This window comes from Clytia hemisphaerica, unplaced genomic scaffold (assembly GCF_902728285.1).
Source record: "Clytia hemisphaerica strain Z4C2 unplaced genomic scaffold, Clytia hemisphaerica genome assembly, whole genome shotgun sequence".
NCBI lineage: Eukaryota > Metazoa > Cnidaria > Hydrozoa > Leptothecata > Clytiidae > Clytia > Clytia hemisphaerica.
This window is the reverse complement of record NW_027104564.1, coordinates 346,237-371,326: the sequence shown is the minus strand read 5'-3', so window position 1 is coordinate 371,326 and position 25,090 is coordinate 346,237. Positions and strand designations below refer to the sequence as shown.

Below are 25,090 nucleotides of genomic sequence, written 5' to 3'. Positions count from 1 at the left end.
CAAGCCACACAACACAGTTGTACAGCCTAAAGAATTCTTAGGCTTAGAAAACGGAAAAGAAATTCACAAAGCAGGAAAATGAAGCTGGTGGGCGAACTAAATCACTGCATGGATTACATAAAGATCGTTTGAAGTTCAAACCAGTTTGTTTTGGTGAACGATAAACAACTTAAAGCCCCTAATTAAAATAACGGGAAATCAATCAAATATAAGTTTGATGGATTAATATTGTTTATCTATTTACTCTTAAAACACGGGAACCTGCGGTTATCGGAAAACACCATTTCCTTATCATGATGAAAAGGAATAAATTATATCACAAATCAAACAGCTGGAAAAAAGTTCGCTTTCGAAAATAATGTTGTACATCAGTATAGTGTTGTAGAGTACTTGCCAACATGGATCTACTCCAGAACTACATAATATTGATACTAATTATTTTAGATAATGATGGAGAAATAAATAGCGTGATTTGGACTCTGAATTTAAATTTCCAAACTCCAAAAGACACTTTAACACACAACTAATCACAACCTGTTTTTCTTTCACTGGCCACACTTTCTTAGAAAAACACAACTTTCTAAACATGTTTTGGTTTTAGTAAGTGAGGCTAGTGATAAATTCGAAAAAAAGTTCGACAATAGCTCTAACTTCATTCTAATTTCTAATGATCCTAACCGCATGACTCAAAAAAACATTCGATTCTTAAATGCCACACTGAAGAAAACCAAACTCCTCTAAACCTCTCTCTCCGAATGTTTTACTAAGTACTACTTGTTTGATACATCAATATGGTTGTAAGTGATAAGTTGCTAAATTGAGAATGGAATGGAATAAAAGGGTCAACCATAGAAAGGTCATGTTTTTCGGATAAGCAAAAATTAAAGAAAAAACTCTCAAAGATTATCTATCAGTTATAAGAAATGTAGCATTTCATGGTTTTGAATTCACTTTCGAAGAATGGGTCTCAAGTAATCAATAACTTGGAAGGGATGTCAAAGGTTTTTTAAACGATTGTATGCTTACCTTACTTTGTGAGAAGAATTTGGCTTATCCGCTTACCTTTACCATCTTTGATTTGCCTAGCAACAAACATCGCTACGATCTAGCACTCTCGGTGTATTAACAATCACATCGGGTAGTCTATTTCTTAAAAACTACAATCAAAGATCTACGCCTGGTCGTGAATTAGTAACGTTTTTCTAAAGCTTAGTCTGGTCCATCGAGGCACGCTACGGTTCTCAGATTAGCGATTTGCTGCTTAGTCTGAGGTTGTTAGGCGATAATTATTCTACCCTAAGCATCATATCATTTATAAGAAGCAAGTGACATGTTCTTATAAAATGTAAGCCTTATTTTGAGTCGGCTTTGTTTACAAGTAGTTGATAGGTCTCAATGTTTTGGAATGTTATTCAAGAATCTGAGACTGATTCTGTTAATTCTCATATATATTTGTCAGATCATTAAATTAATCTTAGGTTTTGTAATTTAATCCAGTTGAAAAGCCATACCTTGTCATATTCTATTTTAACTTTTCAATCTGGAGTTCTGAATGTCAGAAAATCAACTAAATTACTTGGAAACTAATTTTACACCCTAAAAGAATTTGATCGCGATTATTTAAAATCGTGAAAATGTGTCGGTGCAACAGGAGAAAAAATATTCGGACCCTACTTTGATTTTCAAGAATGTGATGTGAAAAAACTGTCGAAAACTGGTTTGGAGAAAAACGGATTTTAATAGTTTTATATACCTTGGGTGAAGCCTGTTTTAGATTCTGGCTGATAGTATGCACTCTTTTTCATAAGAACCGGCAATCTCTTGGTCGAGGCTGGAATGTTCTTTGACTTTGACTTCGGCTTTTTGAGAATCAAGATTTTCCCATCCTGCAATTTTAGTATTACTACTTTGCTTAAAATGTGCTCTACCATTTCAAAATATTTTTTTCGAATTTTTAAGCCCCGTTTTTCTTATAAAATCATTCTCACAAGTAAAAGTGTTTCTCCGTTTTCTTTTTCACTCATTTCAGGAGAAGTGGAGAAAGATAGAATGGCCGCTATTTTCACCGTTACGTAATCAACAGGTTTGTTTTACTCGTAATTCATTTAAGTGTAACGTAATAAAAACTGTTTTTAAACTCCGTTTTGGCCAAAACAGTAGCAAATAAACCGTGCAAGGCTCAATTACTCCAGAAGTAATTAAGTATTACTTCTAATAGCTACTCTGACATATAGCTAATGAGTTGCTGGTTTTGAGCTATCCAGCGAGCTGCAATAATCATTGAAAGAGAAAGATAAAATGTTCTGTCTTTCGATCGCCAAATGCAAGTAATAAAATCATTTGATTGTGTTAGGACTAAACGATCGCAGTAGTCACGCTTTACACATCATCAGTTGCCGAAATCACATGTGGCTATGATGATAACCTGGGAAGGGAAGGGAAAGGATAGAGATTCTACTCTATCCCTTCAGGCTTTAAACTCAATGCCCTGAACGTTAGAGTTAAATGGAAAAACCACGAATTACATTGAGGGGACTCAACTTTTGAAGAGAGGCTTTATAATAGGGAGATAGGACTTTTTCTAAATAAAATGGGGTTTGAGCTTTAAAGGGGTATTTTTTAAGGTAGGAGAGGTTCGACAATGCTTTTGACAAAATAATTTTGTGTTTGTTGAACAACCATTAAAAAGAGTGCTCAATACTTTTTGTAGCCTGGATTTCACAGTCTAGTTTTTGATATTTTATGTTCTGGTTTACAGCCTGGTCTCCCTAGAGCGATTTGCATTCTCTTTAAGAAGATGCAGTCCGCTTGCTTGCGCTCACTTCGCTAAAACCGTAAGGGCTAATCTACACGACGTGGAGCAAAAATAATAAATTCTAAAGCAAAAATAGGATAGTCATCCAGTTGCTAGTGAAGATAGGGCTATCTGTTACATGAAAACATGAAAAAGAAGAAAACAGAGGCAACTTCATTTTCCAAGAAAACATGGTTGGTCACGATAATGCATACAAACTTTTTTATGGACTTTGGTGTAATCTTTGGATGTTTTAAATAGTTTTAGATCTTGTGAGACTGCTTTTTATTAATTTCTGTTTTGCTGCCCTGGGTTAGGAAATATGGGTTTTCACTTTCATTCTCTAGGGAGACCAAGCACTATAATTTTAGAACTTTGTATGTTGAGGTAAATTTAGTTTTTTCTAAAATTTTGAGCTTGGATATCCAGGCTATACTTTTTGTAGAGCAAATTCAATAAAGTTATATTTCAAAAATCACCATGTAAATTACTAAAAGTTTCATGCTACATACGCAATCATCAGATGTATAAAAAAATTTCTAAAAAAAAATTTCAAGTGCTATAAAAACAGGGGGGGTCAACATTTATAATACCAACCCATAGCCCAAAAACCTGACTTTTGACCTTTTGAGCTAAGTTAACACCACCACCCCAAAATTGGTATCGATACCAACTTGAAAATCATAATTTTCAGAAAAAGGGGGGACCCACCCCCTTATTTTGGTATCGATACCAGCTTGAAAATCATAATTTTCAGCAAAAGGGGGGACCAACCCCATTAATTTGGTATCGATACCAACATGACTTTTTGAATTTGACAAAATATCATGGGACCCACCCCCTAATTTAGTACCAATACCAATCTGACAAATTTGAGCTTAAAGCTGTTTAAAGGGGACCCACCCCCTCCCACACAAACAGGGTACTAAGAGAAACTTCAAAAAAACTCATTTTTGAAATACTCTTTCTTCAACACAACACAAAAAATGTCATATGCTAAAATAGAAAATGACTGAAAACTGACAATATAATAAAAAACAAACCCAATGAAGCTAGCAAAATCAATCTGAATCAATATTATCTGAATATAATAATTGATGTGCAAAAACTAGGAGAAGCTATTATTAGTACAGAATTTTAGAACAGAATAGATTCACTCATTCATTACCAAATGCTATCACAGAAAAAATGTTTTTTCTTCAGGCTTGATCAAAAAGAAAACTTGAAAATATCGAAAAAGTCCAAAATAAACAAACTTCAAAGTCATTTATACTTATTACTCATTTACAGTCATTATACTCATAAGCTAAAACAAATCCAATTGAAACCTGTTTAGACTGATATGTACCCCGGGGTATTTTCTAGCTATAAGGGCAGAATTTAGGAAAGTTTTGCTGTCATTTTGATATGGATACCAACTTTCTGAATCATATTATTTAAAAAAAGGGTTACCCACCCCCTATTTTGGTATCAATACCAACTGAGGATAACTCTTTTTTTCTAAAAAAAGGGGGACCCACCCCCATCAATACCAACTTGACTTTTCAAACTTTTAAAGGAAAAAAAGACACCACCACCCGGCTATGGGTCTGGTATCTGGATGTTGACCCCCCCCCCTGATAAAAAGTGATAAAAGTCGTAAAAAATGATCAAAAGCAATGGCTGCGTTTAGACCAACTGGCATTTGTAATTTGGCATTTGCTCATGAGTGAGTCGATTTTAATAGCTTTTCCATTGTATTTTCTGTCATTGCATTTAAGGAATCGTCTTTTTAGAGTCATTACTTAAAAGGTGATTCCTTCAAGTTCAACTTTGACAGATCAAACAATGAAAAGCATGGAATTTCTCAAAAACTGCAGTCATTAAGACTGAAACTTTTTGCCTTAGGGCTAGGCTATGGCAAATCTTGCAAATTTTACAATCTATAGAAAGAACTGAATAAGAAACGTGCAAATACTTTAAAAAATCAAAAATATCATTTTTTCTCTTTTGGTTTGGTTCCTTTGTTTGATTTGAAATGCCAGAAAAGGGGATTCCTTTGCTCAAAATGGCATTTCAAATGCCAACGAAATGCCAACACGCTGTCATCATTAGGCGTTTGACAAACCGAACAATTGCGCGGAACAATAGAATTCAAAAGAATACTGCAAGCAATTACAAATGCCAGGCTGGTCTAAACGCAGCCAATTTTGACATAGTAGATGCTAAAAGTTAAAAAAGGCTCAAGAGTCCGGTGGGACTTTTTTAATGTTTTTTAATAAATGCTTTTTCATGTGTCTACACGTAGAAATTAGTTCAGAGCGTTTATTCAAAAGTTTTTCTTTGGAGTTAATGATGTGAAACTTTTCAGTTAGACACAAATTACACAATTTACTTCCATTAACAAAAGGTCGGTCGTGATCGATTATTTCCCATGATAATAGGGGTTGGATATCTCGATTTTCTCATACCCTAGGTAGGTTAGGCGAAAAGAAACTTTGGCGAGTTGCATTAAAAATCCGCCAATTTTGCCAAAGTTACTTCTCGCCAAATTTGTTGATTTTTTAGGAAAAGTATTTCAGCTGAAATACCACTAAGATTTATTCTTGTTTGAAAATTTGAAAAAGTTTGAATATTTTCTGTATTTTCTGTATTTTAAAATTTAAATAGTGTGGGATTTCCAAAATAGGTGAACGGTGTATATAGGGGATGTCATATGAATTTAGGGGATGAGACTCCTCTGCACACTATGGTTCTAAAGACATAAAAGAGCGTAATTTTCTCTCAAGGGACTAACGAACGAGTCATTCGAAATAAGGAGACATTGAGTTTTAGAGGTTCAAGTTATGGGGATGGTATATCCCACACTGTATGGGACCACGGCTACTCATTTATTTTATAACGAAAATGAGACAGCTAGAACCAAATGGTCCTTTATATTCTGTGACCCATCCCATATCGCTTCCCCATACACTTCCAGCAATATGTCGCATGTCTCTTGATTTTGTGTTGTCCTTTGTATGAAGAACTTTAACGAATTTCAGTTTATCAGTGTTCCATTTGTTTACGTATTCCTTTATGTCAACTTTCTTAATGTCACCCATCCACAATCGAATAACAATAAAGTTTTGCCATTCAAGACTGTCCGAAACTTCGTCATAGAGAAATTCGTATAGTCTTCTATAGCGATCTGAAATTTTTGGTTCAAAAATCATGACAGATAGCGTCTTTATGGCATCCTGGATAGACTTGGATGGATCATTAATTACATCGATGTCCAACCTTCTGTTTTCATTAACGTGCTGTATGTTTTTCGTGGGTTTTTTCGGACTTTTTTCCTGTAATTCGTTTAATTTTCCTTCGAGCATTTTCTTCTCCTGTAGTATCCTGTCTTTTTCACTTTTTGTTGTTTCGTACAACTTCTCAAATTGGTTTCTTTCCTCTGATAATCTCTCAACCTCCCCTGTTGATTTCTTCAACTCATTCTGTACCTTTGACAAAATCATTTGAAATCTTCCTTGTTTTTCAGTTGCGACATTTTGCAAGGTTTCATATTTTCCTTCGATAGCAGCTTTCTCGTTTTGCAGTTTCTCGGCTTTTTCCTTGAAGTCTTTTTTTTCTTGAAGGAGTAGCTCTTTCTCAATTTTCATCACTTTCATTTCTTCCTCAACTTTGTGCTTTTGTTCGGATAGTATTTTTGCATCTAACGCAAACTGTTTTTCTGTTTTTAACAAAACAACCTCAGCTTTTAATTTTTGCATTTCAAAATCCTTTTTCAACTGTTCATTTTCTATTTTAATCTTCTCAACAACGCCTTCAAAAGCCTCAATTTCTTTCTCTCGTTTAAGGTTGTCTTTTTCAAGTTCTCTTTCCATCTTTAATTTTTCAAGTTCTCTTTCCATCTTTAATTTTTGCAACTCTTTTCTCATTGCCTTCACTTCGTTTTGAGTATTTCCTGCAGTAGCTTCACCTCTTCTCGTTTCGTGATCATTAACACTAATTGCTTGGTGATTATCATCTTCGTGAATAACATCACCATGATTTTTTACTCCCTTTTGCACATGCGCAACAACATTCGCTTTCACTTGATCATCAACAACCCCTTGGTGATTATTATGTTTATCATTATCGTGAATAACATCATCATGATTTTTTACTTCCTTCAAAATATCACCAAGGCCAGCAGCGTTGTGTTCATCTATTCTTCTTCGAACACCATGTGCATTGTGCTCTCTCAAATCATCTTGTGCATTTCTAATGACCACTTTTTCTCGTTGAAAATCACTCATTTTGATATGAATATAATAAAGTTTTTCTCCTCCAATACCTTTTCTCCTCACTAACAAACGCCTTTTCTGAAAAAAGCAAGAAACGCTAGAATGTGTGCACAAGCCTGTGCAAAATGAAATTGTACACCTTTAAACAAACAAACACACAACAACATATATAGATGCTTTTTTGTAATAAAAACAAAACAACAGTAATGAAATGATAACAATGGTTTTGACGTTTTAGAACAACTATTAGCCTGGATATCCAAGCTGTAAACTATTTCACAGTCTAGTTTTTGATATTTTATGTTCTGGTTTACAGCCTGGTCTCCCTAGAGCGTTTTGCATTCTCATATGAGAATGCAGTCCGCTTGCTTGCGCTCACTTCGTTAAAGCCGTAAGGACCAATCTACATTGCGTGGAGCAATTCTGAAGCAAAAATAGGATAGTCCTCCACTTTCTAGTGAAGATGGAGTTACATGAAAACATCAAAAAGAAGAAAACAGAGGCAAGTTCATTTTCCAAGCATGGTTGGTCATGATAATGCGTGCAAACTTGTTCATGGACTCTGGTGTAATCTTTGGATGTTTTAAATGGTTTTAGATCTTGTAAGGCTGCTTTTTATTAATTTCTGTTTTGCTGCCCTGGGTTGGCTAGGAAAATTTTGGAAACATGGGTTTGCACTTTCATTCTCTAGGGAAACCAAGCTCTATAATTTTAGTACTTTGTATGTTAAGGTAAATTTTGTTTTCTCTAAAATGTTAAGCTTGGATATCCAGGCTAAATAACTATAAGCGCAATTTCCACTGGTTATTACATTGGGTATCACAGCGTATAAATATTACATATCAAGCTATGAAGACATATCCCGATCCATTCAACGCTCACTCAGCGAGAACAAAAGTAACCATGACAATCATCCAGGATCTTGGATGAAAGACGAACCAATAAAATCACGAATAAAAAACGTAGAAAAGATTCAGTGAAAGATTGGAATCTCAAAACATAACATTCATATTTTGTATAACTAGAGAATTGAAAACTTGTGACTTTGTTATTACTGTTACTGGGTCTGGGAGTCAGAGAAAAGACAGCCAAGGTTCTATCTCTAAAGTATGTGGTTTTTTGACATTTTCTCAGCACCCATTCATGCTATGTTGGAAAGTTATACACAGTTGGAAAGATATTTCAAAGGAATATAAAGAATAAAAGATTTTTGAAAAGTTGGAAAAAAAAGAAGAAAAAGTAAGATGAAAAAATGAAGATTTTTTGAAAATTTTAGAACATTTGAACCTTGCTAATTTCAAATCTGTGCTCAGATTTTTCGTATCTTTCTTTGATAAAAAATTTCAACCCTTTGAGAAGGCCTAAAACGGCCAAAAATGACGGAAAACGGCAAAAATGACCAACTTCACAGTGCTGTAACTTCCATGTGATATCGACCGATAATCTAAATACCCTACCAAAAATATGTCATTTTAGTTTTGTGGCAATTTTTTTTTGCCGTAAGCAGCATATAAGCCCAAAATTCAGCGTCAAAGTAATAACATTTAACCGAAAAAATATTAAAAGTAATCAAAAATCATTTCGCAAAAATATTTTATAATATTAAAAATTTTTTAGTCAAAGTTGAGTGAGATTTTTCTAATGGCCTCCAAATCGGAGGTTTAGTTTTTTCGAATATCTTAATCAAAAAGCATAGCATCGACATCAAATTACTATCAATAGGTATAAAGGCAATGCTTTATGACTTAAAAAAGTCAAAATTTACTTTTCTCTTTATCTTCATACAAATGGTTGTCAAAACGGAGGTTAGTGGCCCCCAAAACGTCGATTTTATTAAATTTAAATTTAAAAAAACCCATCACTTAAACATATATCGAATTAATGACACGATAAAATAATTGGTTTTTGATAATTTTGCAAAATTAATCATACCAAAACAATAATTGTCAGGCCTGGCTGAGTGCAAATTCCCGTGCAAAATACTAGCAGCCTCTATGTTTATTTTATCGTGAAATATTTCAAATTTTCTGAAAAAATTTTAACTACTGAGTTGGTATGTTGGTATATGTTTATACTTTCCCGAGTTACCCAGTTTTTAGGGATTAATTTCCAATCTTGTTTGACTTTTGACGGTTTTAGTCCAAAAAAAGGGATTTTCGAAACTAAATTTTGAAAAAAAGGAAGAAGAAAATTAAAAATGAAATTTTGGTATTTCTCTTTTTTCGGACTCAAGAGAAATGTGTAAGGATTGAATCTTAAAGCTTTCCCAGGTTTTAAAGTTTAAACATGGCCCATTAAGGCCAAAACCTCCGTTTTGGGGGTCGTCTCCATTTTGGGTGTCATATACTTTAAATATTTGTCTGCTGCAAAAATTCAACGGCCTTAAAAGGTTTTTCGTCACTTTTGTCTGCAAAACTTCTACCAATAACGCACTGTGAATTCCCTGTTGGATATCTGACTCAGTCCTTAGGTAGAAGTCATATTTTCCAGTAAACTTGGCCGAAGTCAGACTACTTTAGTCGTAAAAACGAACACACTTTCGTGAGGTTGAAAAATCGCAAAATGGACGACATTAACTTTTGCGAATTTGACGAAAAAATCTTTTTCGCGAGCATAAACTTTCGTGAATCAAGACGTAAAAATTTCCCATGTGAAAATGGCTTAGAGGGACATATATTTCTTTTGCTTTTTTACTTATCAGGCTTTAAGTAAAGTGCCTGTTAAAGTTTAACATGCTAAAAAGTCACATAAATCTTGTATCTTAAATCTTTTATTCAAAGTTTGAAGTTTTACAGATTTTTTATTTCGTCAAGAATTTTTTCCTTGCATAAACTTTCACGACTAGCCCTTCCAAGAATTTTCAAAGATAATTACTTTCGCGAAAAGAGTCATAATTCGTAAAAATCGTGTTTCTGCTCGTGAAAGTCTGTACGCCTAAAGGATTCCCGGAAAAAAATATGCACACTTTTTCCTACGTATCTATTTTTTCAGTAATACAGATTTGATCGATTACCAATCAAGCTATTGTGCACCCAGGGTACCTGTTACACTGAAGGTTGGCAATACGGCCATGAGTGCAAAAAAAATTGATTTTGTAAAATACATGTTTTTATGAGAAAATGTCTTACTTTACAATCTGATAAAAAAGGTAAATATTCTATGTTACAGAAAAAAATATGAAAAATGAAAAAATGAAAAATGAAAATGAAAAAACACGATACAAAAATGATGGCCTGTAAATTGTCTCTCCTAAAGAAACTCAGGATGGAGGTGCGACAAAGGCAAGTTAAATAATAATAGTATAAATAAAATACTTTCAATAAATTAAAGTAAAATTTTTTGAATAATACTCAATAGCGGTGTAAATGCTCCGAGAGCGATATATTCATATTTCCTGGATTACTTGCGATGATTAACGCCGCATAGCGTTAATTAGTCCATTATTTGAATTTGTCTGGTTTTCTCTACGAGCTATGAATGACCATCTTTCTTAGTATACTGATGTTAGATTCGTCACAACACTCAATTTTATAGATCTACAATCTTGGTCAAAATATATTGAGAATTTTGGTTAAGTCTTAAGTCTAGCGTTAAATCTCAGGGTTAAAACTTTACCTTTCTAACCTAAGTTATAGCGCTTCCAAATCGTTCGTGGTTGTAAGATTTCTTGGGAATTTCCCTTTTTTCTCAAATATTATGACTTCGATTGTACCGCTAAACACCCATACACTACCAGGGAATCGGGTCCGAGTATAATCCATACAGGGGAGGAATTTACTCATGATGTACACCATTGCAATGTTTTTTAACATTACATCACCGACCCAACAGCTGATTGGTTGCAAGTGACATATTGACTGATTTTACATCACTTACAAGCAATTAGCTATTGGGTCCATGGTGTGATGTCAAAGACATTGCAGTGATGTATATCATAAATATGTGCTTGATATCTGACTTGAAGTCATTTGATTTCATGAAATTGGTGACAATTTATCACATCGTACCAAACATAGTTTGAGTAAAGAAAACGATTTAAGTTAGATTCGTTTAATCTAACACTGTAATGTCTTTCTTGCACAAAGCACTGTACCAAATGTACCAAACACACTTCAAATTGATTAAATTGCTCTAAATATTGTTCAATTGGTGATTGTTCTTGTCGTAAGGTACATTGTCCTCCTTGCCAGAAGTCTGCCATTATTAATCTCTACCTTAAATTCGCTTTACATTCTATTCATCAGATCCAGATCCATAACCATCAGCTTGTGGTTTTCGTTGGTAAGTTTCGATGTGATGTTGATGCAAAGGTGACTCTTCCTCCAGACGATGTCTCTTGAAAAAGCCAATCTGTAATTCGGAAAGATAGTTTGCCATTGAAATACTTGGTCGATTAGAGGCAAATAGAGTTTAAAATTCCTCATTTCAAGCTGTAATGCTAGGGTAAGTCTTAGCTATTGGAAGTTTCATCATCTACCTTTTTCAATAAGAAAGGCCACGAAGGCTGCATAAACCATGGAATCTCTTTTCAAGGATTTTTTTGAAAATTTGCTATCTAAGGGTCACTTTTAGCCGAGTTTGTTTCTTTAAAGGTCGGAGAGGTACGGTCTGTCTGTACATACCTAAAATTTTTCAACCCTGGTACCCTGCATCGGGTCCTAGACCACAAGAAGACTGGAGAAGCACTTACCCTGTAGAGAACAGCGCAGAAGATGGCCAAAAAGATAAGTGCCCCGACAACAGCTACCAACACGATCCACCACTCAACTCTTTTGATGTCTGAATTCTCAGCGGTAATCTTACCGAACGGTTGACGGAGCTGGAAAGAATAGAGATTGAAGAAATATTCTAGATTCATTGTAAAATAGTGGTTGAAGACTTTGTTGATACATTTTCATGCAATTGCTTCATTTACTTCAAATTTTTCCTGTTCATAATTCTATAGCAAAGTACATTATTGTTAGAACTGTCCATTTGTATAGCTTTGCCCGATATCTGTTTGATAGACTGAAAAGTTTTTTACTGTTTGTTATTTTGCTGTTTGCTCACCTCAATTTTGGCTGGACATTCTTGGGCCTGTTCAACGATGGAGCCAAAAGTTCCACCAAACTTTGGAGTTACTGTGATCACCATCTCATCAGATTGAAACTGAAAAAAAATAAAGGAAAGAATATCTCATCTGCTTTTCACTTCATCTCTCCTGCTCTTTATCAGATCGTCAGTTGTTATGAAAGAAAGCCAGAGCTATCCAGCATTTGTTTTGTTGACTTTGAAAAGAAAGGATTGTACTCTACTCTTCATTAGGAAGTGTCCACCTTTTAAAAAATTAATGTAAGGCTGTTCTTAAGATGAACGTCAATTACAGAGTTTACCAGAGACTTCAGTAGTAACACACTTTCTCCATTTTTGAAGATAAACATTTGTGTTTCTTACCTTTTGAAGAGCTTCCAAGTAGACAGCCATGGATAATTTTAATCTTCGGATGCCATCAACAGGGACATTCAAAACATTCTTACAAGTCATCGTTTGGCAATGTCCGTTCAAACAATTCTGGATAAAAGAAGAAATAAAAATTCAATAAACGAGATTTGATAAAGTTCACATTTTAACCAACTTTTGACATTTTCTTGTATTCAGTTTTTCGGAATGACCAAAACTTAGGGCACATTGTTTTTAAGACTACTTATGCATGCCTTAGCATATGGCCACACCTGACACTTCACATGCTCTGTCTCAATCTATTGCTTTTCTATTAATTGTCTGTATCTTTGTCGATTGTCGTGTTTCTATTTGTGCCTTCTTCTTTCGTTTATCTGTTCCATTTATGTCTGTAGCGTATGGTTGAGATAATGGTCGAATTGGTAGTTTTATTTTTGTCGAAATATTTACTTTTGTCTTTATTTAAAAAGGGGATTCAGATTAACCCAATATCTTTTCGGTACAGATGGAGTAATACATAACAAAGTTTACCAGGATGGGTGGTCGAGTGTCAGTTCTTTGGATAACATCACGTCTCTTTCTTCGTGCTGCAACATCATTTGTTTGTGTTTGAGTTGGTTGACTTCCCTACATTGAAAAAATTGTAAACGTTTTATTTATCACCTCGACTCGCTTAACGAAGCTTGCAACGAAGAATACCACATCAGATTCGGTCATGTTTGAAAAAAAGCTGACTTTAATAAAATGTTTAATACTGCAGAAAATTGATTGATAAAAGCTGTTAAATGAAAAACGACCGATAACTTACGAAAAGTTTTCCGGTGTTGATTTTATTCAGCTCACACGTTTGTCCTTCAACCTAAAGGAAAGTCAATGTCAAAGTTGATTTCATTTTTCATACCGGGCCGGGGGGGCATTTGTAAATGACAGAATGTAGTCCCAAGAGATGGTTTTCAAAACTAGACTCTCACAGTGTAGTGAGGAGGGTGTAGGTAATAGTGCTCATTGACAATCAACCAGGTGACTTAATTATTTGTGATGCTTACCGATAACTCAGTGATGTAGATAATGTTCGTTCTTCCAACACGATCGACTAATGTGACGTCGATTGACATATTATCAATTGGTACTCGCCCACTGTTTTGCACCTGTGAAGAAGAAGAAGAAGAGGAAAATAAATGTGAACGAATGAAATTCAGTATCAGTCTTAAATTGGTGAAAAACAAACGGGTTCCTTTTTTAATTTTTAGCTATACCTCGAAAGGCCCTCGAAATGAATCGTTCAAAATCAGCATTTATTTCGCTCGTGTGGCGAACTCCTTTTCACTGGTCAGATTCAAAATTCTCGAACAAAGATTGAATTTCTAATATGCCTGAAATGGAACTTGCTCAGCAAAGCTGTACATCGGTGAAGCTGGGGGTCTTGTGAGTTTTCAGAGGGCGAATCCCTGGAATACCCATTACACATCTCATGTACTGTCAAATGGTCTTACCAAGATTGTGTATTCGACTTTTGGACCTGCTTCTTGAGCACTCTGTGGTCGTGCAATCGGTTTCTTGAGATTGTCGTACAACAGTTTAGGTGCTTCGTTTCGTGCGTCACCCCCTTCAGCACGATCAAGAGAGATTTGTACACACGATTGGATCTTCATGGGTAATTTGATGGTTTTTCTGTTGTTTGATTGGTTAATGTCGTTACCAGTACTGAAAGTGCATTTTTAAACTTTTTGACTTTGACTCTTTTAGCATTATTTTAGGTTTGTGGTTTCTTTAACTTATTATTTTTCCATCGCTTGAAAATAACTAACTTTCTAGGATCTTTTAGCTAATCATAAAGCAAAGCTTCTACGACATGCTTATTAGGGGGCCAAACAGGACGATTGGGGTCTGGTCCTCAGAGTTAAAGTTAGAGATCCAGAAGACTTCATATTTTATATTGGAAACAAGGAGGTTTTTCATATCAAGATGTCACCAAAAAACTTACGAATTAACGGTCAAATTAAATGCGTATTCGAAAAATTTCGGTCTCGGTAAACTTTTGATGATGAATTGAGCTTCGACATCAACCTGTGCAAAACAAGAAGTTTCGAATTTCATGGATAATTTGTTGTTTTCGTAAAGTTTAATGGAAACTGGTTACATACGAATAATGATTAATGATGCCTAGAAATCGTGGACCTTCTCTCCTAAAAGGCTTACTAGACAATATGTGTATGTAGTCAGTCTTGACGGACCTTTATTTATTGAGCTCTATTTCATTTGGCATCGAGGAGGGATTTATGTTCACTAATGTTTTGCTTTCTGGTACTTTTTCTACTGGTGAGATATTGGATTAAGAATTTGTTCAACGCGACTTACCACTTCTCTTTCCAAGATGGGATTGTCCAATAAGAATTTGACCACATTTCCAGTTCCATTTTTATTCTCTCCGTTGTATTCAGGAATGATACCGTCTCTCTAGAGAAAATGAATTTTTATAAAAAACTGCGTACTCTTCTGACCGACATTGAGAGAAATCCTCTGGTTCGAAAGACATCTACCGGGAAGCATGGAAAGGCGTATTCTGTACCAGATTGCATATCATGTATAACGTAGTATATACAACGTAGCGTAGTACAATGATTTTAAATTTCGTTAGATGTCGGTTCCGATTTCAGATAAGAGAGGGCGTCGGATTTTCTATTTTTTCCATTTGTTGTAACATGCTAATATTTTTGTTAAAAACTTCTATATAATAATATAGGTTTCTTTCTTTTAAAAGAAGCTTCAGTTGATCTACAAGAGAGCAATGAACAATCAACACATACCCCGTTGACGGAAATTTGAAGGAGAGCAAAATCTTCGTGAAAATTGATTTCCATTTTGGCTTGGTATGCCGACTCATTTCTGTTGCGAACTTTTGCAATTAGTTTGATTTCATCGTTAAATGACCCGATGTATAATGGTTCGATTACCGAAGATGCACTTTAAAAGAAAATTTTAGAAGTTGAGATTCAGCACTGGAAATTTTTACAAACAATCTAAAATATGTGATACAGTAAAGACCATCGGTTGTTAGATACATATACTTTGAAAAAAATATGCGAGGCTGAGTAAAAAGCCAAGGTGGTAGAGTTACGAAGAAGACAAATTATTACATACGCAAGGAATCAGTGAGTCGAAGTGTTTGAATATATGTCATACAAAAGGAATTTTTAATTGACTCTTATTCGACCTTCAATGGACAAAGAAATCTTTAGTATTATATACGATTTCTAGCTGGACGGGCTTAGTGTTTCACTACAGAAAGAAGCGAATAATAGAGGTGCCAATTAAAGGGAGTTTTTAACAAGACTTGCAAAATTGAGGCTATAAATGTACCCTTTTTTCACACGAATTTCAGTATCCTCAATGTCTAGGTCAACATCGCAGACTTGATCGGTACCGCATTGTTTCAAATATTTCACCACGGCAAACCCGCTCAATGCACCAAACTGATCCAAAATGGCGCATGGGCCGTCTTCACAATTATTCTTTGATGCGAATGTTCGGTAGGAGGTTGTTAGACGGACTGGCGATTCAAAATTTGTTGCTTTCTGTTTGAATAAATAGAGAAGAGGAGATCATCAGTCTTTTGTCAATTGATACGCAGTACAATTAAACATTACATTACGGAACCAACAGCTGATTGGTTGCAAGTGGCAAGTGACTGATTTTACGTCACTTACAACCAATCAGAGCTGTTGGATCTATGGTTTGATGTCGATTGCAGTTATGCATATCACTAATACTTCAGTAGATACTGCTTCGTTCAGCCAAAATATTGTTATTGGGAAAGCTGAGCCTCAGAGAGCTATGAGCTTGAATTACGTTATCTACATCACATTTATAAATGTTCATTTGTCATTTGAGCATGAGCTCACAAGCTACGCGCAGCTAAAATATTGCGGATGGGAAAGCTCAATCTTAGAGAGTTATGAGTTACATTATTTTCATCCTGTTTAGGCTCATTTGTCATTTGGGAATAGGTAGCAGGCTAGTTGTTACAAAGTTTCTTGACAACATGTGTAAAATTATACTGTGTAACTTACATCAATACTGATATAGATGGTGTGTTGGTATGGCAGCGATCTACCTCGGATGAATGTGACCTTGTTGGTGACAGATTTGACCAGTGTTTTCGTAGAGTTGTCGTAAATCAAAGCTCGTCCGGCTGCTGCAGAATCTCGGACATCCGCTTCGAATGTTATCTCCAAATCTAAATCAAAGCGTTTGTTTATCATTAGATTAATTTCTATATGGTACAACGGTTCTGTTGGTAAAAATGCTTTAACGTCAAAATTTTGAGTAGTCATCTTTCAGTAGTTATTTAATAGTGCAAATACCTTTTGAAAGGGTAACTTACCAAATTTAGCTGGTGCATTGGTACTTGCGTCCTTTAAATTAGCTCTGAATGTGATGCTAAAATCAAAGAATTGAAGGTCATACTTTTAAACTACTACATCATTCATAGATTTATAAAGCCCAAAGGGCTAGATAGCGTACTTTTGCTGAAAAGTGTGCCGTGGTTAGGTAGAAATCCTACCTAGGTCACGTGACATTATAATAATAGAATTTCAGCACTTGACCCTTCGGACTTCTATGACATCATTACACACGCATTATTTAACAAATATGAAACAAATTATATTTTACACCTAAAACTGGTGTAAATACACTTTTTTTATAAGAACAATTTTATAAGAACAATGAGGCACAAAAATGCCAAAAAATAAGAACAATTTAAGAACAGTGGAGAGGCTGAAGTTAGAGAGTTATAGCAAAAAGAATCACTGGTTTCTAAAATCCTCTAAATAGTAAAGTAAATAGCCAAAACTTGTTTTTACCTCGGCAAAAATTTACTGGTTCTTATAAAAAAAAAAGTGTAGGGAACGCTAAACACAAGCAAAAACGTCGAAGTCGTTACCATTGATATTTGACTTTTCCGAATTCACAATTTGATTCATCAGTTGGAATGGTAATCCGATCAATCCATAAATTATCTTCCAATGTGATGATGGTCTTAGCTCTGTAATGAGAAAAAGATAATTTTACGATAAATTTACCAATAATTTGCTAGTCATCACAGTGATCATCCTCCTATCCATAAAGTCTAATCACTGCCGTCTGACGCATCTGAGTGATCGTTAACGACGCTTAAATTAAGAATATTTCTCTCCATAATCAAAGATTTTTAAAATTCTTTACTCAAATAATAGAGGACCTCTTCTTGACATGTAATCTCTGAATTTCAGAAACCTTATTGAGGGTTAGATTGATAAAGATCAGACTTTGAGTGGACTCTCAATTGCACTTTTCTGCTTGTAGTTCTCAAAGATTTGACTTACTTGAATAAGAAGACGCGACCGGATTCTGGTGCTCCAACTGCCAAAGCTATTAAGAGAAATATAATTATGTTAGGTCAGTAATATACACGTTAATTTTCGGGTTAGGCTTTGTTTCTTTAAAACAATAAAACAGACTGTTTCCTGCATATGAAGTTTCGAAGTTCCACTAGTTGAAATTGTCTTCATCATAAATCATTAGGTGGCACTCCTAGTCTCAATCGATTGACTCGAAAATCGAGAATGTCGATCCACATCGATTCGTTGTCACATTCGTATAATCTTACCTGGATAAACTCTAGTGTCGATTTTGGCTGATGAAATCGAGTAACCGAATCCGGCACCAGATGGTGAGGAAAGGACCTGTAAAGCAGTAGAGAGGAGAGCTTTAATACATCTTTGTTGTTTTCAACTTTCCTTTCATTTGAGTGAAAATGAGTTCGTGAAATTTAGTGAAATGAGATCGAAGCAGTAAGAAGTTTCACATTCATGAAAACGGATGTTTAATTGAGAGTACAATGACTTTCGTATTCGTTACAAAAACTTTACACCTATTTTTAACGGTGAGAATCTTAAGTATCACATGATCAACTTCATCACCATGGTTACATACCTGGGAATGTGTTTTAGTGAGTTCTCCATCTCGTACGTTGTAGATGTAGACGGCTCCATTTCCATCTTTTCCTCCCCAAGGAGCTCCTACTGCCAAATCTAAAAAAGTAAGAAGACATAAAAAATAACTGAATATGTTATGACGACGCAAACTCTGAAAGCCAGAAAAGAGAGTCTGCAGAGAAAAACAAATCAATTTAGTACTAACTGAGCCGTCATTTCATCATAGAAAAGTATTTAGTTTGCAGTACGCTAATAACACGACGATTGTCTAGTGCAATCAATACTTCAAATTTCTTGGGTTTTTAAACTTAAAAGATTTCATTAAATTATGAATTGACCGACATCGAGTAGTGCTACTACTTTTCTAAAACTTCCGATCAAAGATGGCAGATTCAGTCCAGGGTTTGTAAAGGTCAGCGCCTTGGAACTTACCATCGGTTCCATCGCCATTGATGTCACCGATGTTGACAACAGTGGAACCAAAGCGTGATGACTCCACATTCTCACCTTCCAATGTCATATTTTGTTTGAACGAAAACTATAGAGACAAAAAAAATTCATCGTTGCCATTTTAGTTCTCGTTTACTCTCGCTAATTTGAACTCGAACGGGAAATCTTATTTGTTTAAATTAAGAAAGTATTCGAATTATAGAAATGCTCGAATTATAGAAGTTTAAATTAGCGGAGAGTTCACTTCGCCCTAATAAGCGAGTCGCGCTTAATTACTCTGATATCCAATTTTGAGATCTTGAAATCTGAAAAAAGCTAGGGGGGAGTAATATACTTACTTGTCCGTTTTTGTTGTTCATGAATATGAAGACACGTCCTTCATCTTGACCGATGCGGTTACCTACTGAATTGGCAAATAAAGGTGCTCCAACCGCCAAATCATCGAAACTATGGCAACGTAAAAAGAGGGATAAAATGAACACCAACTTAATTCGTGATATTCGTGACGTAATGTTTTGAACGAAGGCACTAAAAAAATACCGGGTGTTTGGCACTAGTTTTGGATTTTAGTAACAATACTAGTTGCATACGCCCGGACTATTTTGGGTGCTTCATTATAAAACATCACGTCATGAATATCGCATAGATTCCTTTGGAAACTTGATTATAACTGGATGTTCATTCTAGAGAGATCAAAATGATTCTACACTTTCTATTCTGTCTCTATTCGTAGGTTATTTTTTTTAAACCAAGTTTTTGCATTTTATGTTTGAAAAATAGAAATCTACTTTTCTTACCCGTCCCCGTTGATATCGATTGCTGCAACAGATGCTCCGAATAACGATGGTCCCTATGAGAAATACCATGAAGATGTTAACCGAGAAAGCACTGTAAAATATTTATATGTAAGGCCTTGGGATGTGCTTGCTTCTTTTCTTCTCCAAACTCTCATTGCGATACGAATTCTAAACCTCACAAATAAGTTGTTGGTTCTCTCTGATTCCTTTGTCAAGGGGAATAGGACTTTCATCGAATACAATGTAATGAAACGTATCGAATAGAAGAGCGTCGTTTATGAGAGTGTCTTGTTGACGGTGTCTTCCAATATTTTCGAATAAAGGAGCGTATGGAATAGTAAAGCTTCGTTTACGAGAGTGTCTTGTTGACGGTGACTTCCAATATTATCGAATAAATGGAGCGTATGGAATAGTAAAGCTTCGTTTACGAGAGTGTCTTGTTGACGGTGACTTTTCAATTTTATCGAATAAATGGAGCGTATGGAATAGTAAAGCTTCGTTTATGAGAGTTTTTTGTTGACGATTGCTTTTCAATTTTATCGAATAAAGGAGCGTATCGAATAGTATGTATAGCGTCAAATTGGAGAGAGTCAACTGTAGTCAAAAATCTTTAAGGCATCGATAGTTCTATGTGTGACGCAGTGGCTTATGGGTTGAATGTTCCAAACTACTTACTCCTGTGGAAGGTGCTGGGTTGGTGATAATTTGTTTGATGGTTAATTCTGAATCATCATCTAGATCATCGGGTGTGGCTGTCCCGTTCTTCAAGCGGTATTGGTAGATCATCACCTAAAACGAGCATGTTGTCGTTTATTTGATTTCGGAATACTGGTCATTTTTGACATTTTATTTTAGTATCCCATATCGATTGTGATTGACTGTTAAATTTACATATAGCATTTACAGTTGGCTCTCAAGGAACCAGGGATTTCAAATTCGAATTACAGAGAGTATTTAATACTACTTTCTGGCTGAGGGACCCGATATTTTAGTTCGGATTATGAAAAGACCGAATCGAGATTCAAATTAGGGAGAGTTGACAGTAATCATAAATTACTTTAGCCACGCTGTGATATATGGACTGGAACTTCCTTAGTCCCGACTGATTAGGAGCCATTTTATCATTGCCGTTCGCAAAACGTTTCTCTTACCTGTCCACCGAAGAGAGCAGCTCTCGGAGATCCACTGGCAAGTCCTGGTAACGCTTCACCAGTGAAATTCCCTTTAGCGGTGCTGTAACCAACCATAGCATGTTGAGCGGTGAAGCTCTTGGAATCATCATTCTTCACCTCTGCGCTTCTTAAGAATGTTGTATCATCTTTGAGATTCACTTTGTTGACGAAGTTTGAATTTTTATCGCCATCAACGGTAGAAACAACAGCACCTTAAAATGAAGAGGAGGAGGATAGATGTCAAATATTTTATGCCATTCAAATGTTGAGTATGAAGATTGGGAACGGCGTTTATGAGGAAATTAAGTCACGCCAACTGTTTCTCAGCCTCGGTTTGCCAAAATCAGAAAGGGGTGCTCAATTTTATACCTTCAGGTATCACTGAGATGTTTTAACTGGTTAAAATTCTCTCCACTGATAGACTTACCGATATATCTTCCGGCTCCTGGTGCAGAAATGAATTGATATAATTTCCCCTCATTATTGAATGATTGGACGCCTCCTGTACCTAACATGCACATACCGTAACGATTGAGATGTGGTATACGGTTCAGGCTACCTGTAATGCAAAGTAGAATAGGTGTATGAGGGTCTCTGGAAAACAATTATTTCTCCTGTTTTATTTTGTTTCTTTTAACTTCTTCTGTTATTGTTAGGAACTCTCTCTAAGTATCGACGTCTCGATCTGAATCGAACAGATTTATTGTAGATTTTTTCCTCGACGGTGAGCGTTCGGTTGAATTCGATCTCTGACTAAGGCTCGACTACGGAATAATTGAATCCCGAAGGTAAAGGATAAAAAGAGGAAACAATATTCCGCCTTTCCCTTCGATTTTAATATCTTGTGATAAATCTCCGCTACCTTTATAACATGGAATATCGCTGTATTTGAACTTTAAATCTTCGTCAAAGACCGGACATCGTCCCATGAAGTAATTTCTGCGGAACAAGCATGATTTTGTTTCCGGATCGTCGACGCAAGCCTGGTTGGTGGGCTTGAAACGAGTCATTGATGCACATGCTGTCACTGTGTTCTCTGTAGTGGAGATTGTAACTCCAAGAGACTCACCCTCCGTTCCATTGTCTGTAATGGAAAATGTGAATGGTTATTTTCACGAAAGTCAATATGTTAAAGGTACACCTTTTCGCGCAGTCAGGCGCGTGCCACTTTACTACTTAATTTACCACCCTAAACTCGATCCAATCCTTTTTTTACACTTTTCTCTATTGTATTTAGGTGCGAAAAAAAGACTGGGGCGGTTTTAGGGTGGTAAAACGGACAAAAAAATGCCCGTGCGCCAATTGGTGGCTACGGTCGAAAAGGTGTATTCTGTCAATACAGATTCCATTGAACTCCTTGATTCTTCGTTGAATCAACGCGATGTACAATATCTCAATTTAGTACCTCCCTCAAAAGAGTTTCGTACTTAAAAGTATAAACTGTAAAAGAGTGCCTCCCTTTAATGAGCACTGAATCTTAAATCTTAAGAATGTCACGAGTGATGCGGTGGTTGTTTTAGGAAAGACGGTATTTGTGTTATGCATAAATTCGTTTGGTGTAAATGTGCTGTGAGTAAGACTTCAAATTCAAAATGATGCAACTTTTCTTTCCCGTGCAAAAAAATTGATTAAATGAAGAACTTGAAAAAAAAGTGACTTACTTCCAGGTATTTCCGTGTTTGAGCTGGCCACAGCGTCCATCTTTGAGCAGGAATTATCATTACCATTGACACGGCAACTATAGACTGCTCCAGTTCGATTGCTATGGTTCGGTGCACCAATGATCAATCTGGGAAAGAAAAGAAAAAAGTTTTTGAAGACATTGAAGATAGCTATTTTGGCAACGGGCCATGAAACTCGAGTATGAATTATTCTAAAATAGTCTGAAGTCTGAATAGATAGATAAGAAGAGAGACGGTTTAAATCGACTGGCTGCAAATTAACTTTTTATGCTGATAAGTATGGTAAATATCTGAGATTAAACTGAACAGCAGATGTACTGAAATACATCTGCTGTACAAAATTAGTTCCGTTAAGGTTCCGTTGGGAAGTCGGCGGGAAGCGAAATCTCAGTTGATGCGTTGGGCCAAAAAACTATAAGCTACGGCATTAATGGGCAGGTTAACAAGTTTTTCTTATCGAAAAATAATGGTTCCTCTTTTTTTAGAATTATTTGGATTGACAAGGAGTAGGCAGGGTTGTCATTTGAAATTATTACTTCGATATGATGAGTTGCATTTTTAAGTAGCTATTTGTCAAAGATAACTAATTAAGGAGACTGTAATTATATAACTACCGGTAGTAAAACTTTAATGATCACGCGGAAATTATATTTTTCTACATCCTCGATATTTTCAAAGAGGTTCTGTGATTTGAAGAAATCTTCAAATAAGGTGCTTTATTTCAACGGTAGAAATTGATTCAATATTCTAAGCTTTGTAACGTTACAAGGTAATGGACACATAATTATGAAATTCTTAATTAGTTGTCCAATGGGAAAATTTTACGAACGCTAATATCATGAACTAGAATTTCTCCTTACTCCTGGATAAGCGATTCTTTTTTCTTTTTTTCTAAAATTACACCGTTTTAATGTGTCATCTTTTAGATTATTTGAAGACCTTAAGTGCTCCTCGACAGTGTAAGCTATAAAGCTAACTTGAACAATTCTATGTTGTTTTTCATAAACAGTAGGTCATACATTATCATATTAATGACAAGTTGGAACAAAAACAATTTCTTATCAGTTATCAGCCACCCCCAGGTGTGTTAGACGCGATAAAATTCTGCAATTGACAAATTTTTTCAAATGAATCAGCATTACATAAAATATGTAACAGTGCTTGAAGCATGAATGAAAAATTGGTTGCAATTACTTTTATCTCACGAGCTTAATAAGGTTAATTGCTCATCTTAGCGTGTACATCATTTTAAAAACTTGTGGTATGAGGGCTTGAAGTGAAACCAATATTGCCATATTATAAATTACTTCTGATGCTACATTTAAACTTTTGTGGTCAGAGCCAATAATAGATACGAGTTGTACTCGATTAATAAAACTATTTTGTGGTCTAAAGGGTCAAATGGTTAATGTTTTGAAGAAGAGAAGGTTATAGCTTAGCACGATCCTTTGTGAAAAAGCTTTTCAAAATTCAAAAAACCTTCGATTACTTTAGAGCTTTTTGAAATTTTGATTGCCTCATTTCCATGGTTAATGTTTTTGCCGTAAAGTAAAGATTACTATCATTAGCTAGTATTCGATTACAGAAATTATTTGTCAGTTCTGCCCTTTTTGCTTACTCGTCAATTTGTTAAACCCTAAAGTGTTCCTAATTTCCTCTCAGTTCATCCTATTTTAATTAGCTTCAAGGTAGATGATTGATTAAAAACTTTAATGTTGTTTCAATGATGAAATGACGGAGAAGTTTCTCGAGGACGATTTTTGTATTTTCTACCAAAAAAAAGTGTACACAAGTTTTCCAGGTTTTTTTTTATGCATGAAATTCGTGCATTTCCATGTAACAAAATTTTTCATAAAAATTCAAACTTTTTTTCAAAGTTTCTTCTTTTCTATGCTCCAAATATTCTTTGAGATATGAAATAAAACTCAAAGTAAATGAAAGCGAAAAGAAGAACTACTTTGGAAGAATTTCAGCTACCTTGCATCAGCTAAAGTTTTGAAGAGACCAATGGAATAACCAAAGAAACTTGATTTGTCTTCACCAGAACCACCGCTAATGGAGAACTCCAACCGATTGGCTTCGCTGTCCACATTAAAGGATTGCGAGAGCGCCAAACAGTTTAATAGCAATGTAAACCATAATCTACCTTTGTCAGTCATTTTCAGTTTATATATATATATATTACAAACTATTTTCAATATATTAAGATTTTCTTTTTTTTGTTCTTCTCTAAAATTGGAAAAGAAAAATAGTTCAACAAAAATAAATCCACAAAAATACAATTAATAAACCACGCAAAATTTGTAGACCTCTCAAAATAAAGCTGACGCCTTCAACACTACCAACCAAATGAAACAACTTTTCCTTTTAAAAGAAGAAAAAATCTTCTGAGCACGAAGAAGGGAAACACCTTGCCTTTGTTCCTTTATCTGATGTAATGGACGAGCTTCCCGTCTGATTGAGAATGACTGTAACTCATCGAAAACTTAATTAGCAGTTACGAAACTAACCGCACTTAACAT

The 25,090-nt window shown here is 35.3% G+C and overlaps 2 protein-coding genes across 2 annotated transcripts; both read right to left on the bottom strand.

Annotated features, from left to right (window-relative positions):
* Nucleotides 1-5,415: 5,415 nt before the first annotated feature.
* Nucleotides 5,416-7,115, bottom strand: LOC136823381 (chromosome partition protein Smc-like). Its single transcript, XM_067079557.1, has one exon. The coding sequence runs from the start codon at nt 7,060-7,062 to the stop codon at nt 5,665-5,667; it is 1,398 nt and encodes a 465-aa protein (XP_066935658.1). The 5' UTR covers nt 7,063-7,115; the 3' UTR covers nt 5,416-5,664.
* Nucleotides 7,116-10,136: 3,021 nt separating this feature from the next.
* On the bottom strand, nt 10,137-24,793 carry LOC136823382 (integrin alpha-V-like). Its single transcript, XM_067079558.1, has 27 exons — nt 24,546-24,793; nt 22,548-22,675; nt 21,749-21,970; nt 21,314-21,445; nt 20,866-21,098; nt 20,390-20,503; nt 19,715-19,767; nt 19,256-19,364; nt 18,900-19,005; nt 18,466-18,563; nt 18,140-18,215; nt 17,856-17,901; nt 17,435-17,536; nt 16,874-16,929; nt 16,560-16,726; nt 15,850-16,064; nt 15,297-15,453; nt 14,848-14,946; nt 14,474-14,556; nt 13,983-14,193; nt 13,536-13,637; nt 13,298-13,348; nt 13,021-13,116; nt 12,484-12,600; nt 12,100-12,198; nt 11,741-11,869; nt 10,137-11,400 (listed from the first exon to the last, which is right to left on the bottom strand). The coding sequence occupies exons 1-27, from the start codon at nt 24,725-24,727 to the stop codon at nt 11,284-11,286; spliced, it is 3,300 nt and encodes a 1,099-aa protein (XP_066935659.1). The 5' UTR covers nt 24,728-24,793; the 3' UTR covers nt 10,137-11,283.
* Nucleotides 24,794-25,090: the final 297 nt, after the last annotated feature.

What these genes read in the sequence shown, in the direction of transcription:
- LOC136823381 (XM_067079557.1), bottom strand. Translation starts at nt 7,062, where the DNA reads ATGAGTGATTTTCAACGAGAAAAAGTGGTCATTAGAAATGCACAAGAT.
- LOC136823382 (XM_067079558.1), bottom strand. Translation starts at nt 24,727, where the DNA reads ATGACTGACAAAGGTAGATTATGGTTTACATTGCTATTAAACTGTTTG. An exon ending in GAAATTCGTGTGAAAAAAGG is followed by an intron (nt 15,454 to 15,849) that starts GTACATTTATAG and finishes TTTCTTTTAAAG; the next exon opens with TGCATCTTCGGTAATCGAAC. An exon ending in ACACTCGACCACCCATCCTG is followed by an intron (nt 12,601 to 13,020) that starts GTAAACTTTGTT and finishes TCTTTTATCCAG; the next exon opens with AATTGTTTGAACGGACATTG.